At 45.7% G+C, this 16,880-nt stretch overlaps 1 protein-coding gene across 2 annotated transcripts in view; it reads right to left on the minus strand.

The window, feature by feature from the left end:
* Positions 1-9,782: 9,782 nt before the first annotated feature.
* The window catches only part of LOC143356149 (uncharacterized), a 162,183-nt gene continuing 155,085 nt past the window's right edge, over positions 9,783-16,880 (minus strand). For both annotated transcript variants that reach the window (XM_076791596.1, XM_076791595.1), the window contains 5 exons: positions 15,616-15,795; positions 13,518-13,665; positions 11,537-11,806; positions 10,488-10,825; positions 9,783-10,271 (listed from right to left, as the gene is read on the minus strand). In XM_076791596.1, the coding sequence (XP_076647711.1) occupies positions 9,932-10,271; positions 10,488-10,825; positions 11,537-11,806; positions 13,518-13,665; positions 15,616-15,795 (1,276 nt within the window). In that variant the 3' untranslated portion in view covers positions 9,783-9,931. The remainder of the gene's footprint in view (positions 10,272-10,487; positions 10,826-11,536; positions 11,807-13,517; positions 13,666-15,615; positions 15,796-16,880) is intronic.

Raw genomic sequence — 16,880 nt, forward strand, 5'->3', positions numbered from 1 at the left:
TTGTTTCACTCTATCCCCGTTTTCGAGGAGTCTGCACGGCTCTGCCACGAATTTTAAGTGCAATATGTCATGATATTAACACCAATTGTTACTGTAACTTCTGTATTTTTTAATTATTATTTAAATAAAGTAGACACGAAGAAGAAATATACCGTTTACTAAATCTGCAGTGTTCGTATCAATTTTAAATTTCCTTCCTATTAGAATAGTTCAATTTCAAAAATCGAAAAACTGTTCCATTTCCCACCTTGGGATTTTAAAGATGTCACAGAGAAATCATAAAATCTTCCCGTATGGCACTCTAAATTAAAAAATTATATGGATTGTTAAATTAGAATCATTTTTTATCTTAAAACCCTAGAATATTGAAAGTCTTGCAATTTGGATTTGAATGGGGTTATGTAACCAGAGCACTGTCTAGTTACATTTGTACGTGACTAGTTACGGTTGGTAAATGAATAGTACAGTTTACGCGGGTTGTTCAAATATTTCTGAAAAAGAATCATCTCTTACAAGCGAAATGGTGATAAATACTAATAATCATGAAATGCGGTAGGGTATTAAGAACAAACGCCTCGAGCAATCTTCAAAATAATTTATTAAAAATGTCGCATACTCGATATTCGAATCGGTAATCAATAATGGTATAATTAGTAACTATATGCATGTTGTGTGAGCATGTATCCGGAGGTTTTCTTTCAGATTTACGTCTGGCGGTGGTCGATCCTCTATTGTTTTCGTATCAATCATCTCGCAAAACTGTTCTCCAGGTCGAGCGACACGGTTTTTACTAAAATTAATTATTCAACGGTGACTGATTATCTCGCTGAAACGATATTAACTAAACGTCATGAGCGGTTCAAAAGTAACTATACGTGTCGTCGACCTGACAAACACATCAAACCGTCCTACGTTTGCGTGATACGTGTATTTCGGTGTGTGTGTGTGCAACGTGTGTTATTGTCGAACCCATTCCTTGCTATACGTTCATCGCAAAATTTCTTCAGGTGAAAAGATTTCCTGTTACAGGCATTTTCATTGTTGTTTCTATTAATTTAGACGGCAGCCGTTATGCATCTACGCAATCGTGCCCGATTGTATTAAAACAAAACTAGAAGGCTAGGGATTTTTGTCTAATAAAATTACAATTGCACAGCCTGCTTAGCGACTGCAGTCTAGTAACCAATCAGCGTCAGGAATCGAGAGAATTTCAAGGTCCCGATTCATCGAGTGTTTCGCCTCGTTGAAAAAACATTATACGCTGTGCGAATGCGAAAAATATTCGAAAAGAACGATTCTCAAGATTCACGATCCGCTGGCCGTGTCTTCGATTGCTTCGAACACAATACGATCTGGACGATTCGAGCGGATGAATATCAACAATTACTTTGATCCGAGATAGCGTATGGAAACAAAAGGATTTCGTTTCGCGTTGCGGATAATGCAGGAATCTCGCTTATCGGCGCGGCTACCTGTCGGCAACATCGCTGCTCGACGTACCGACGGTGGCCACGTGACGGCAGCTTCGCGGCGGCGGTAAATTTAAAATTATTCGATCGTTCGAAACGATGATTATTGCGGAACGCCGAGGCGTTCGAGACAACAAGCGTCGTCGGCAGTCTTCTGGAAGAGTTTCGGACATCGGACGAGTACTGCGCGACCGAATCGATCACGCCTGCTCACCTTGTTAGCCTAACGTCCCTTACAAAGTTAGTTTTAGAATTTAATTTTGCGCTTCAATATAAAAACGTTATAAAAAGTGAAACAATTCAGAAATCAATGGAATCTGGGCTTCCATTTCGCGAGCAGGTCCAAGACACAATCGATGACTTCCGAACTCTTTTTCAGCGTCGTCTCCTCCGCTCTTCCGAGTTTCTTCTCACTTTTCGTTCTTCCTCCTCGTGAATGATTAGCTTAATCGTTTTGTGCAGTGCATCGGTGTTCGCGATTCAGCGACTCATGGTTGAACTGCGGACTTGAACGATTTACGGAGGACAGTAGGATGCAAGTTGCAAACGGAACGGAGATGGGATCGGAGAAGAAACGGTTTCTTTTCGCGCGAAAGTCCGCAGTTCAACGGGATCGCGATTTCGCCGATTCGACGCGCCCGGCGCGACGAGATCGTTCGATCGTTTCGTTCACTATCGCTCCCGCTCTTCCTTAGAATCTGATCGGGGAGACACCGGTTTGCCAATCCTCGCGAAACCGTCCGAAAAGTCAACCCGCAAAGAGAAGAGTTTCACTCGGCAAACGAATTTCGTTGAACGGTGGTCGGCCAACGTTCGAACGAGACAATCGGTCGAAATCAGATATGAATTACTGAACTGGAGACTGAAGGATCAGAATCGAGTATACTTTCGACATCTCGCGAGAATTACCAGAGGCTCACGGTGGCGGCGCGGCCATGGATATGATTTTACATCGTAATTAGTAACGTTCTAAATCGTCTACGGTTTTAGTTATTCGGATAACTTAGATCGTGATCTAGAATTAGTTTAAAATTCATACGTGTACAGTTTTACGTTTTATTTACAATCGGGTCCGGTCCGTGACCCATTTCCAGTTTAATTATGTACATGCACGCTGCACTCGCGGTTGAAGTCGCGGTTGAGTGATCTTCGGGATCAGTATGACGATGATGGAGCATCCTGATCGACCGTTTGCTCCGGGTCGCAGCGCGGATCCGTCTCGCTGGAGGACTACCCTAATTAGTTCCCGAGTTAATGGATACAGTAGCCTCTAGTGTCTTTATCTTCTTTTTGTTTTTTTCTTTACCATCTTTTTACCATTTAGAATCGTATCGCAGGAAATATCGCGTAGGTCCGCACTCACCGAGCTAACGAGTTCAGCGAGCAGAAAGGGAGACAGTGGAGGCAAGCCGGAAGTTCGCGTAGCGGCCATATTGCGAACATGTCGGCAAGTTTGCTCTTTACACGGTCCTCTGGCGGGTGGCGCGATTGTTCGCCAAACACGTTTGTCATGCACGATGTCAATAAAGGTTCGCCAATAAATTCCATCGGGGCCACTGCGCCGTCGTGTTTGCATACCGGATGCAGCTGGTTACACACTTGCATCAAACTGTTGCATCGCGAAGTATTTTTCTGCCCCTTGAGCCACATGTTTATCTCAATAAAAGCAGTTCATATATTTTATGTATTTCTAATTCAAGATGGGCCACTAGACCGCGGATTTTTAGCAATAATAAACATTTTTTGCATCGATTGCAAAGAATAAAAGCTACTTAGCGGTTTTTTTCTTCCTTCAATAATTTCAGTAAACTAATATATTTAGACTCCACAAGACTGTTTCATATTTTCTTCAAAAAACCTGTGGATTAGGTTTTGTTTGAAATGTTAGTACACCAACTGAGATCTAGAAGAACCCCTCTTGGAGTAACGCGTTCTATCTTCAGAAAATTTGTTTCCTAATTTTTACTTTAATACTATTATCCACTCGTGGCTACCTTCATTTGATAGAACGACTACTTTGAAGAGATGCGATTTAATTCGCACAAGTGTGAAACCAGCCTAAACAACGTCCAGCGAACCCTTCACCCCCATCGTGCAACCGCACATAGCCGAACAAGCGAATGTTTTGGCCGCTCATGTTGATTTTCCGCTGTTGGCCCTTCTCCTGTATCGTTGTTGCATCGCGGCACTGTATATAAAATGCCGACCTTTGTGCGGCTCGCGTTTCAATCAACCTCTCTCGACCCTCTAATCGACGACAGTTGCTCGCGGATCGGCGGTAAATGGATCGTACGAGTTCACCCTAATCGCGAAACGATCTCTCGAATCCTGCGGACCAGTTTTCCAAGCTAATTTCGCAGAACATTTCAACATGGCGTCCCTGCTAAATCAACTTCTCTTGTAACATAAATTTTTATCATTGCCCAAGCTTTCGTAGAGGAAGGTGCAGCTTAAATCGGTGCAAAATATTAGAAAAATTTGTCTCTTTGGAGTTTTAGTTATCGAGGACGGCGGCCATCTTGGCGGCGGTACCGATTCAAAGGAAATGGAATATCGGGGCTCAGAAAATTTCGCGAAATTAGCTCGAAATGTCCGTGACAGCGTTCTGTGGCAAAGTATTCGTGTCGGTGAGAGTATTTGCTCAGGTGTGCACGCGAAATTATCGTTGGCAACGAAGCGTGAGGCGGAATTTCGTGCAGCCATTGCTAGGGGGTCTCGTCGAGTGTAAAACCGAGGACGTTCGTGCGCGTCGTTTCGCTCTGAACCTAACGAAAATCCTGAATATTGCAAGAGAAGACTATGTATAAGCCGCAAACTCGCACGAACATCGGGCACGGTTTAACGCAAGCCGGCACTCGAGGAAATGAGAACCGCTGCTGGTGACTCGTCCGGCGGAGGATTCGAACCCCTCGAATTATTCATTGATTACTCGATCGAACCGAGCGTTGCTCCGTAGAAATAATCCTATAGAAATAAATGAACCTTCTGAGATGATTGTTGAGCACCTAGTCCATCGTCTTTTACGTAAACGATCGACAAAAAATGAACTGTATCCCTCCCACTCCCCTCGCCATGTTGATGTGTGTATTTTTCCTCCCTCGACCCTCGTTGTTCTGCTTCAAAAAATGAACGATCGAAACAGAGAGGAAATAAGAGTGCTCACGCCCGGGATTTAAGTGTCCCCGGTATAGTGCTGCCTCCTGGTCTAATTTTTAGCCTGGACCAGAACCTGCATCGTCTTACTTGCATAATTAGCAACGGATTCCAAATAATGCCAGAGTGGATTCTACTTCTATGTTAAAAGAGGCTCTTCTATGTAGGCTCTGATTCAGCCTAAAAGATGATGCAGGTTCTAATACAGGCTAAAAAGATGATGCAGGTTCTGGTCCAGGCTAAAAAGATGATGTAGGTTCTGTTCCAGGCTAACAAGAGGTTGCAGAAAAGTGGGGACACTAAAACCCCGAGCGTGAGCACTCTCATCTCCTCTCTGATCGAAACAACTGATCACACATATCACCCTTAGCGTTATAATTGCTTTTGATTATGTCGAGCGATGCTCGAAGAGAACTAATCACTTTTTTCTTTTGTACTGGTCGGAAATGAATCGGAAACAAACCGAAGTGTGGCAGTGAAATTTGAGTCCCGGTTTCCAGGAAGGATCAGCGTCCTCGTTAGATCGACAAGAAAGCGATTCAGTCTTCGATTCTCTTGGATCGTGCGGCACGTGAGAACTTTGATTTGGTTTCACGCCGGAACGGAATCACGCGGGCGAACCGAACAGTTTTCTCTGTGTTTCTTTCTTCTTCTTCTTATTTTTTTTTTGTTTATTTTGTTCGTTTTATTTTCTTTTTCGTTTTGCTTGATTTTTCGGTGGGAACTCTGTGGCCCGAACGATCGGCCGTTGGTCCCCCGGAACGCAACATACAACGCGAAGCGCTTCTATTGTTTCGTTGCATGTCTGAGCAACATCGTTCTCTTCTTTCATTTTGTAGGAAATCAGGACGTCGCGTCGCGTCGAGCGAAGTAACCGCACGAGAATGAACACACCGGCACAAGACAAGTCTTCTCGAAACGGACGAAATCGGTTTCGCGTGGAACCGCCCTCCGACGCCATCTTGTACACCGCGAGGCTCCAGACATTTTCGCTCTTCAACTTGGCAAAGAAATTCTCGGACATCTAAATATTCTAACTACTTACAAGTCTTTCAGTTTTTCAGCTTTTTAATTCTTTGAATTTGCCAGGGTTTTGAATTTTGGGTTTTTCTTCGGACCTGTTTCAATTGAATATTTGATTGAAACGCGTCTCAGGTTGTCTAAACAAAATGGAGGGTGGTTCCGGCGATTTTCGCAGCGATTGTTGCCTCATCGGCGCAGTTAGAACGACGCGATTAACGAATCAAGCGGAAAATCGAGACAGTTGTCTCGGAAACGATTGTCTTTCGTGAACGTATAAGAATGGAGGGTCGGTATTTCGAATGGATCATCACGGTTCGACTGTGGCTCTCGTTCGCGGGTGTTTCCCCGTCTGTTTTCGCGTAAATGTCGTTGCGTGCACGGATGAAAACAGTGAGAAAAACGATGGCGGTGCTTCCGGCTAGCTGGCAGCGGCACGTCGCTGCATTTTGTTTTTCCTTATTTTCAACGTTTTCTTCTCCCTTCTTTGATTTCTCGCGCCTTCGTTCCTGTTATTCGTCGTGTTCTATGCTTATCTAGTAATAAAGCGGTTCTGTACAGGTCTCCGTTCGCGATAACACTGATATAAACCGATTCAAACGAAATCAAGCTACTCTTCTTTCGCCCGCGAAACCCAAAACAGCTCGCGAGCTTTGTACAAACAGTCAACGTTCAGAAAATCAACGTTTTCGCAAAGGAAATCGTGTGGATCATCAAATTTCCACGAAACAAGATGGCGGACGATCGCAAGAAGATGGCGTGCGCGAACGGAGACGCGTGCCCAAGGATCGTTGCCCGATACAAATAGATAAATAATTATGTACAAGTATGAACAAGGTGTACAAGTGACGGCGCACACGGTCTGTCGCCTTGTTGTTGATCCAGGATCGATCGAAACGATCCACGGCCTCGGAATTCTCGTCGACCTCGTGTGTACGTGTGTATGTACGCGTGTGTGTGTGTGTGCCCTCCGGGCCGGGTGTAACAATTCTTAAACGGGAGCACAGCTCCGCGGAAAACAGCATTTTTTTTCTCTTATATATATCACATAATTTCAGGCTACCATAGGTTCTACCATTTTTTTTCTGTTTCTTCCCCCACACGCCTTTGTCGCTCTTTCATTCGTTCGTTTCGTTTCGTTTCGTAACCGCGTTTACTCCCGGAGTCTTACTTCGCTAGCACAAGTATTTATAAGGTAGTAAGTCCTCTAAATGGTAATCACTCGAAACGGTTTTTGGTCAGTGTCTCTGGCTTCAAGTCCCGTCGCCGTTTTCTCTCGGAGCGACGCGATCGGTCGTCCTCGACGTAAAAATTAGCTTGAGCTCGGCTTAAAGCATAGTTCAAATCAGCACGAATCGATTCTCCGTGCAAAAATACAAAAGAAATGTTAGTATGACATTTTTCCGTAGGAGGCTCCGTTTTCGAGTAAATCGAGCACGAAGATATTGTACCTGCGCTGGTTCGAATTTGAACGGGAGTCACGTGACGGGGCGGCGCGCGACGCACCGTCCCGCCTCCAACGTACACTGTAGGCACTCTCATTGGACCAATTCAGAAGCTCGATTTTCTCGAAAACGAAGCCTCGTAGGAAAAAATCGTGTTCCACAGATTTTGTTCATTTCTGCCCGAGGAACCGATCGACAATCTTTTCTCTCGTGTTTCATACGATCTCACGGAGTTGTACATTGCATTTCACCGGATTCCCTGGTTGTGTACAAAAGTAGCCGTTTGCAGCGAGTCGGGGACCAATCTCGAATGGTAATAACCGAGGGACGAGTGGAAAAAGGAGAGGAGAACCGCGTCTCTCGCCGAGAGAGCTGCGAAGCGTGTCCTTCGCCGGATCATCTCGAGATCCCCTCTCGTGGCCGTTTGATCTCGAGGATCTATTATCGCACAAAGGAACAAGGAGGCTCGGCCCGCGTCGCTCTCAAAGGAAACGGCCCGGTTCACCTGAACAACGTCGCGCGACTACTCGGTTCGTCGACCGAGCATCGAGTACAGAGGATCTTTTCGCGCTTAAAAACAGAGGGAGTGGAGAAAGAGAGAGTAAAGAGAGAGAGGGAGAGAGGGAGAGAGTAGAGATAGAGACAGATAGAGAGAGAGAGAGAGAGAGAGAGAGAGAGAGAGAGAGAGAGAGAGAGAGAGAGAGAGAGAGAAGATTGAGAGGCCAGCAGTCAGTTGGCTCGTGCTAAAAATCGTGTCCCCGTCGAGAAGCTCGACGAACGATTGAATGACTAGTGCGAGTTCCTTGCTCGTCCCCTGCTCGATCACTCGGATCCTCTTTCGACAGCGTCCTCTCCTGATCTAGCACGAGGTCCAACGGAGTTTCAGGCTTCCCGGTTGCCAACGTCGACGATCCAACCCCGATAGATCGCTCCTCTAGACTCCCAACTTGATGATCTTCGTCGAAGATCAGGGAAACGGGCGATCGATCGAGGCAAGATCGACTATGATACGGTGTCAGCGCTAAGCTACCACTACCAGCGAAACGATACCACCTAGGATCCATTACTTATTGTCCTCGTTGAAGCAACTCGACACCTTCTCCCGCTGACGAGAGTCGTTCGAACTGATAGACTCTGATCGGCCCAGGCATGTCCAAGATGGCTCCCCGTTTGGTTCAGCGATTCAACATTTTGACTGGCTACCTCCGAAGGATCCCGCAAAAGTAATTCAGTCATCCTAATCAAAACTGCAGAATCGCAGCTCGTCGATAGACTGCGGATCTTTATGCAAAATAAAAATCGTTTGCATCAGTTGCAAGAGTCTGTTTTATTGATACTAAACAGCTGATATTAATCAGCTTTAATTCTTTCAATCTGTCTACTGCTTCGTGTCTACTGATTTCACTCATTGCACTCTTCTGAATCGTACAGATCCTGATGAAGTAGCTGTATTATGGGCGAAATTGATTTTTAAAAATAGTCAACGTGTTTAGAGGCGTGAGTTTTGAGGGCATTTCCCGTTTGACTGTGTCCTTGACGAAGGGACTCGTCGAGAGGTGGAAGCTTGGACATGCCCGGGCTTCGGCATACTTAAAAGCGATGTATTAGTTTGATTATGCAAAGGGGAAACGAGATTAGCATCGCTTTCCCTTGAACTGAACGGCTCCCTAGAAGTTTTCTGCGGAAAGACGTTTTACGAGAATAGTCTGTTTGAGCATCCTCAGTCTGCACCCTCTATTAGGTTGTTGCATACGAAATGTCCGATTCGTAACAGTTTTATGCAACCATTTTATCTCAACCAGAAAATCATTCTGAACATAGAGACTTTGATTTAGCGAATGTTTGAGTACTCGGCAGTGTTGGAACCTGATCTAGCTAGGTCCTTGAGCCAACTCAAAGCTGGAGAGGCCAAGAATGACATCGCATTCTTTTCAGACCAAGGGACCAAGGTCTACAGAAGAGATCAGCAATCAAACATCCACTTTGTCTGAACTAAAAACATTTCCTGAACCAGGAGGCTTTAATCTTGTCAATCTTTCGGTATCTGGCAGTGCTGGAACCTGATCGAGCTAGGTCCCCAAGTCAACCTGAAGCATACCAAGGCCAAGGTTTACAGAAGAGATCAGCAATGAAACATCCTTGTATGCATAAAAAACCAATCTTTGGGCATTTGGCAGTATTGGAACCTGATCTAGCTAGGTGCCTAAGCCAACCCGAAGTTTGCAAGGCCAACGTTGTATTCTTTTCAGACCAGGGGACCAAGGTCTACAGATGAAATCACCAAGTGACACGTCTACTTTCTCTAAACTAAAACTCTTTCTGAACCAAGAGGCTTCAGCTTCGCCAAGCTCTGAGTACATAACATTGCTAGAACTTCCTCTGACCAGATTCCGAAGACATCCACTGCTCTTCCGGTCGCAAACCAAGAACATTAATATCCCGATGATCAACTAGCTCCCTGAGTCAGCTCGAAAGAGAGTCCGCCTTCGGCTGGGCGGATAGCCGAAGAAGCGGCCGAAGAAAATCAGACAGCAGAGAGGTCCCTGAAACGATCTGGACCTCTATAGAGGGGACAGGAGGGCTCGGATCCGAGTCATCGAGCAGGGAACCACCGTGCATGATGTCCGGGTCGTGGACCCGGTTTCTCGAAGCAGTTCTGCGCGTTACGCGGAGTAGTCGGCGGCCGCCATGGCATCGTCCCGTTCAGGATGACAGCAGCAACAACAAGAGCGGTAGCAGCATCCTCCGAGTGTACCCGCCACGGCGGACGACAAGCATGACCCATGATCGTCACACGGTGGTCACGCGGTCGACCTCCACGTACCGCACAGAACTGTCGCTGTGTCAGCAGATCACTTCCTTGCCGTCGATGATCGCCGTCACCGAGGAGATGCTCTTCAGCCGGTGCTGGGATATCGACCTGTTCGTTCGGTGCCGGCAGATCCGCCAGATCACGATGCAGATCACCGCGAGGATCGTCAGGATGCCGAGGAGACCTAGGGCTAGGTGCAACGGGGGAAGTTGCAGCAGCATCGAGCAGTGCTTCAACGCCTCGTCGTAGCCCGAAGGGCAATGGGAGATCCCGTCGCACCATAGCGACGCGTTTATGCACGCGTCCAGCTCGGGACAACGTTGCTCGCAATCCCGAGGCATCTGCAGACCCGCCGACGATGTCACCGATGGCCTGCGAACGTGATTGCACATGGTTTCATTGTTCAAATGTTTCAAGACAATAAAATTCCGTTTACACGAACTAAATTGTAGCAGTGTCTGGATAACTGAACTCTACCCAAGCGAAATCCAACCTAACTAGCTACCTCTGGAGACTATGATCGAACATTGATCCCAAAATGTTGGGAACAACTGTTTGGCTGTGTGTCACGGAGTTTTTGAATGTTACCTTCTGGTTAGTTCGAGCCAGGAGACAGTGTAAGAATCCGGTTCCTTCATGATGAACTCCACAGCGATGGTTCGGACCGGGTCCTGGCCCGGCGCCGGGAAAATGGCGTCGCCGCTGACGGCCCAGCCGTCGCTGAACACCTCTACAACATGGTTTTTCATTTCTGACGGTGGTCTCGGACACACCGATTTCGGGGCCGAGTTCCCGACGTGCACCACGATGCGATTTTTGGTCGTGCATTTGTTCGTCGTGTTCGACATTAGGACCCCTTGCATCTTCACGTACAGGTACTGGTTGGACCCTGGGTCTATCAGCCACGGATGCTTCTCGCAATTTTTCTGGAAGACAAACATTAATATTGTTAAAGGATTAGTTCTGTCCTTCAAACACTGCTAAATATTTTGAAAAAATATCCGATGGCATAAAAATGCTTGGGTTCCACGGCATGCTCATCGTCAATTTTTGGCCTCCTTCTATCGCTCATATTACCAAATATCTGCATAATCTCGTCAACTCATGACCAGCGCGCGCTAGATCGAACCTTCCTCGTTTGAACGAGCCCTTTACCAGCGACAAAATATTCTCGTATAAGGACGAAAAGTTGAGGGCACGTAAAACCATTTTTCGCCTAGTTTTGTCGGTAACGTGGGCACTCTACCTTATCGCGAATCTGCGGAGTCTTGGCTCTCGAAAGCGACCGATTTTAAAGAGATTGGATCGATTTAGTTTTTCAAAAATTGCGAGACAAAATGTATAAGACCGGTGGTTTTGGTAGCAGGTTCAGCGTTAAGGGACCGGTAATTACAGTGATTAATATTCTCATATAAGGACGAAAAGTTGAGACACGTGAAACCATTTTTCGTCTATTTTCGTCGGTAACGTGGACACTCTACCTTATCGCGAATCTGCGGAGTCTTGGCTCTCGAAAGCGACCGATTTTAAAGAGATTGGTTCGATTTAGTTTTTCAAAAATTGCGAGACAAAATGTATAAGACCGGTGGTTTTGCTAGCAGGTTCAGCGTTAAGGGACCGGTAATGACAGTGATTACCTCGTCCTCGTCGACGACAGGCGATTTGTACTTGATCTCTCCAGAGGGTCCGCGCACCCTCCGCTTCTGCAAGCAGGGGATGGTCTTGACGAAGTCCCAGGTGGCCTCGAAGAACAGACGATTGTAGTCGTCGAGGGCGTCCATCGACATCACTGTAAAGTGGACCTCGACGATGTTCGACGTCGACTTGACGTTCATCGGCAGCGACCTGTTCGAGCAGAAGCAGTCCCTCTGGACCGGCGGAGCGTTTGGCCATGGCTGGTCCATCACCTGTCGACAGGTGATCGTTCATTGTCATTGCGAGAATCATCCCTTTGACTGGGACACCTTCGATCTCGACTGTCCCTTTCGAGGTATAAAAAACACTACTACTTTTCACTCTACCATTTTTTTTCTAATATTTACCATTTACAAGAAAAACGCAGGCTACTAATAGCGTGAACACCCTGTATATGTCCGAAAAGCCAAGCCGATAAAAGTCCCAGAACTATCCCCGCCTTGGCCGCCGAGGAGTGTAAGGTCGCGTGGATCAGAGAATAGTATTTTCTAGCCGATATATGTCCGTAGCTGGACCCGTGTTTTGGACTAATATCAAGTGGAAACTGTATTTCGCGAATTAAATTGGCTGCGGTGGCCGGTGGATGATCTGAGAAAGGTCTCCGAGAGTGCAAAGGGCTAATTAACCCAGCGGATTATCATTACAATGACCACGGGATGAAAAGAGGGAATCGCGGAACGCAAACGAACGTGACACGACGCCCGGCTATCGCGGATTGTTGTAATTACGCATGAAATTCCGCGGCCCTCATAAATTCCGCGAATCGATAACGAACTTCGCCGACCTCGGACACAGGGATAGCCAGATTTGTTCGGCCGTGTTCGCCCCAGAAAGCCTCGTTAACCTGTTATACATACACGCGTGTCGGAGCTGTTTCATGCGCTCGCACGATCGCAATTAGCCCCTCGACAGGCTTCGAACACGATTAGAGTCGCCGTTAAAAGTTTCTTGTCGGTTCTCGCGCCTCCCCTCCCCTCCCCAACCCTCCGTGGTGTAATAATACCGAGCTCTGGGAACCACGGAATTAATTTTTGCCAATTAATACTTCAGAATTCCCAATTCGATCTCAGGCTCTGTGTAAACAAAGGAAATTATGCACAGTGAATGCACAGTAACATTGGACATGTTTTATAGTTGAACGGTAATGCTTGTAACATTCCTACGGTTCGGATTAATTTGTAACAAATATTTCAATTTTAGTTTTCGTTTTAGTAAAGTTTATGGCAATTTCTACTATGATTTACTTGGGTCTTGGTTCAATTCTCCGGACAAATGTTAATACATTATTTAAACGAACGACTTTTTCTAAATTTCCCCACTGCTAATAAATCCCCCATGTGAAATGTACAATTGAAAAAAAGATTTACGGTTCCGCACCCTCTAGTTTCCGAGACATCCCAGAAACCGTTTCCAACCCCTAACGTCAGGGGCTGTTTTCAGCCCCTCAATGAGAACCGTGATCAATAAAAATAAAATACGTTGCTCATCATTCTGAGAACCATCTTTCAGGCAAGTTCGATCAAAGTTTGTGCAACCAGAATACATTTCCTCGCAAGTTCAATGTGTGACATTGTTAAGGGCCCGGGATAGTCGCGTGACTTTTTAATTAATAATTTCCATGTACAGCCTTCAGACACAGACGTAAGATCCTTAAGATCTTTACCAGCGACAAAATATTCTAATATCAGGACGAAAACTTGAGGCACGTGAAACTATTTTTTGACGGTAATGTAGTCACTCTACCTTATCGCGAATCTACAAAGACCGGGCCCTTAGAAACATTTTGCTAATTTCCTTGGTTTTTACTGGCTCCCGAAGGAAGAGGCGAAGAACGAGGATCGAGGGGCGTGGAGAATATGTTGTTTCGCAGAGATTGTAGGGCACCGTGTGTAGACTGTATGATCGATAGAAGGGACTGTGTACCTTTACGGAGAAGTTGTCGGAGCCAACGCAAAGCAGGCGGCTGAGGTCCGGGCTCGAGACGCTGCGGCATGTCCGATTTCCGTTCAGCAGCTTGTTGAACCTCAGCTTGACGATCTCGTCGTGTTCGCCCTCGAACCGGTACACGCAGCTGGAAAATCCATTCTCGGCTGCACTTTCAACACTTAATCGAATTTACATGGCCGGTCGGCCACGCAAAGGAGCCGCTTTACCGGTCGATACACCGCCGCGGCTAGTATCGAATACTATCCGCGGCTCGTTGATCGCCCCCGACAAAATCGTCAACTGTATAATAGAACTTTATACAATTATTCAACGTCCGCTTTCGAACGATTACGACGCGAACCAGGGGAATAAAAGTCGCGTACCGAACCAGGGCGTTAAACTATTTGAAAAATAATATCATCTTGTTAATCATTTTATTTTTATCAGGATGTATTTAATTGGAAATTATCGTATTTCAATAAATAATTCTTATTTAGATTGTGTCATTATTCGGGAATTTATTTGAAATAATTCTGCATTTTATTTGACCAAAACAGTTTTTCAAATAGAATCCCAAGTACTCTGTAATTGTATCAGCATCGTCAACGGTGTCTGAAATATAGATTTTTATGTATACAGTGAATTCTCGATATATGTCGACAACACGTCTTGTATCGTCCGGGAGATGTTATGTTTATGTGTTATGTTGACACTCCTCGGCGTTCGAGGCCTCTCGGGGTAGACCCCGCGGTAGTGGGGATAATTCCGCGACGTTTATCATCCAGGCCTTCCCGACATATATAGAGAAATCACTGTACTAGCTTTTAAAGTCGCGAACAGTCGCTGGACAACTGTGTCATTTTGAAAATCATTGGTCCGTACAATATAGATGAATCGCTACACTTAAAAGTCGCTTTTGTTCGTCGCGCGAGGTAAAAATGGTAAAATGGCGCTCGTAAAAGGGCCGTTCGAAAGATAAATCCGCTAGCCTAGGGCCGAGGGAGTTTGCGAAGGAAGTTTTTGCACTTCAATCCAGAGAGGCGAAGAGGGGCAACGGGCACGGAGGGGAAACATTGATTCCGAGTTTCTTTTTTCCGGGTGCTCTGTTTCGTCCCCGAAGGAGGTCGAAGAACGGGGCGAAAAAGCGTGAAAAATAAAAGACGCACGCTTTCGTCGCGCGACCCACAAAGGGACTATTTACGGGGGCGTTATCGCTTTGCCGGTTTGAACAAAGGGACGCTGCTGACGCGCGTCTCATTCGAAATCGTGGAATCGCTTGCGCATAAAGGGCCACCGTTAAAGCACCGGCAGACGACGACGACAACGACGGCGACGACGACGCCGAGGACAGAGAACGAGTTTGTCCCCGTTGGATCTTTTATTTTTCTCAGAAACGGCCTCGACGTAGTTTTTGGACTCCGCTGTCCCTCTACTAACACGCGTGGTGCACACACTATCTGCGGTGAATCCGATTCTTTTTGCGCGACAATCGGGAAACACAAAGGGTCTAGCAGAATAAGCACGGATAAGCGGCCATTTCTCATTTTTTTTTAACGCTAAGCAATGTTCTTTGCCTGAAACACTACTCTGTAAAATTTGGTGCGAAGTATAAACTTTACTTTTTATTTTCTTTCTTGTTTTCCTTTCCTGTTCCGAAAATATGGTAAATTCAAACATTCGTAGAGACGTTAAACAATTTTTTTAATAAATGAAACCAACGTAGATTTCGAGACTGGAGTCTCGCCTTTAAAATGAGCCGTCGAGGGTCGTTGTACGATGTTTTTTGACCAAGTTATTGAACATTAAATGAAAAGCGTGCCGCATCTGGGACGCCATTTTGGATGGAGGATATTTTTGATCGGTTGAGGAAGATTAGGGCTAGCTGTAGCTTTGTAGAGCAATTTTTGCTATATTACTCCTATTTTCTAGTTTTGCTATACTACTCTTATTTACTAAATTTGCTATATTTGCAATTATTACGCTCTTTCATCTCGTATTTTGTTTGAATAAAGCGCAGAGAAACGACGGAGACATTTCTATTCGAAGATGAAAGGGCTGATAGAAAAGATATTTGTGAACCGAAAAGATATCTCACCTGATGTTCTTCGAACCGCCCCGGCCGTAAAGGAAGATATCGCGAGGAGCTTGGAATCTACGATCAGGATAGTGATCTCGATTACGGCTGTAGAAGATCCTCGAGCAGGGACCATTCCCGTAAGGATCTCCGTCTTGATGGATATCAACGAACTCGTACAGGGCACGGAAATTCACTGGCCTGTGGGACAAACAGCGACAAAAATTACCAGCAGATTCTAAACATTACTCTAACAATTTCCCTAACACTAACTAGACCTTAAATATTTCTGCAAGAAATATTTTTCTTTCTTTTCTATTCTTCAGGAAATATATAAATATTTTTGTCCCACTCACGAGGGACAATATTTCTGTAGACTGGCATCGAAAAAGGTATCTTCGTTGTGGACAATTTTAATTCAGTTCTTCTAATTTTATTTCATTATTTTAGGTTCTATTGACTTCTAACAATACCTAGTTGGAGATTCGAGTATAAAATAAATGAAAAATTCAGCGATTCTGGAAGTTATGATTTCATTGTTGCCGACATTGTTAAAATATTTGACAGTCGTGAAGTCTACGAGTATTATACCACGACTGTGAATTGTACTTTCTGTTAGAATCGTCTCCCGGGTATAGTTTCGCGGAAGACTGATGACCAATATGGCGGCCATTATCGACGCCATTGCCGATAATTCGATTACCGGAAGCACGAACTTTCCGAGTTCTCAGTGAAACAAGGAATTTGCGAGGATTTTTCGGGGGAGAATAGCGAGGGACTGGATTCGGACGGGAATTAACTGGGAATTCCGGTCGAGGGAACCTCTGTGGGAACTTCCACGGCTGATATTTCCCGTTTTAAGCGGGCCGGGCGCCGCGGAATTTCCGTGACTTCCGCTTTCCCTGTTCGGTGTAGAGGAAAAATCGCTTCTTATAAATAACTGATATCAGACGGGAAGTAGACGAGAGGGGACAGGGGAAACGGGCGATGGAGGGAACGAAAACGTGCAAGTGCGGCAGATATTGCTCTCCGCGTCGCCCGTAAAACCGTTCGCATTCTTCGCTTGTAACGTTCTGTATCGATTCCACGAGAGACGGTCTCGCGAGCGAATTTTCCCTGAATTTATATTCAATCCGTTCCCCCACTCTCGAGCCCGCGAAAAAATGCTTGGCTCGACGTCTTCGACCGAGAACGAGAAATTAGCTGTCCCCTAGCTCGAAAATTGCTGATGGACCGCGGATCTTTAGGCAAAATAAAAACGGTTCGTATTAATCGCCAGATCGCTG

Source organism: Halictus rubicundus, chromosome 8, assembly GCF_050948215.1.
Source record: "Halictus rubicundus isolate RS-2024b chromosome 8, iyHalRubi1_principal, whole genome shotgun sequence".
In the NCBI taxonomy this organism is placed as follows: Eukaryota; Metazoa; Arthropoda; class Insecta; order Hymenoptera; family Halictidae; genus Halictus; species Halictus rubicundus.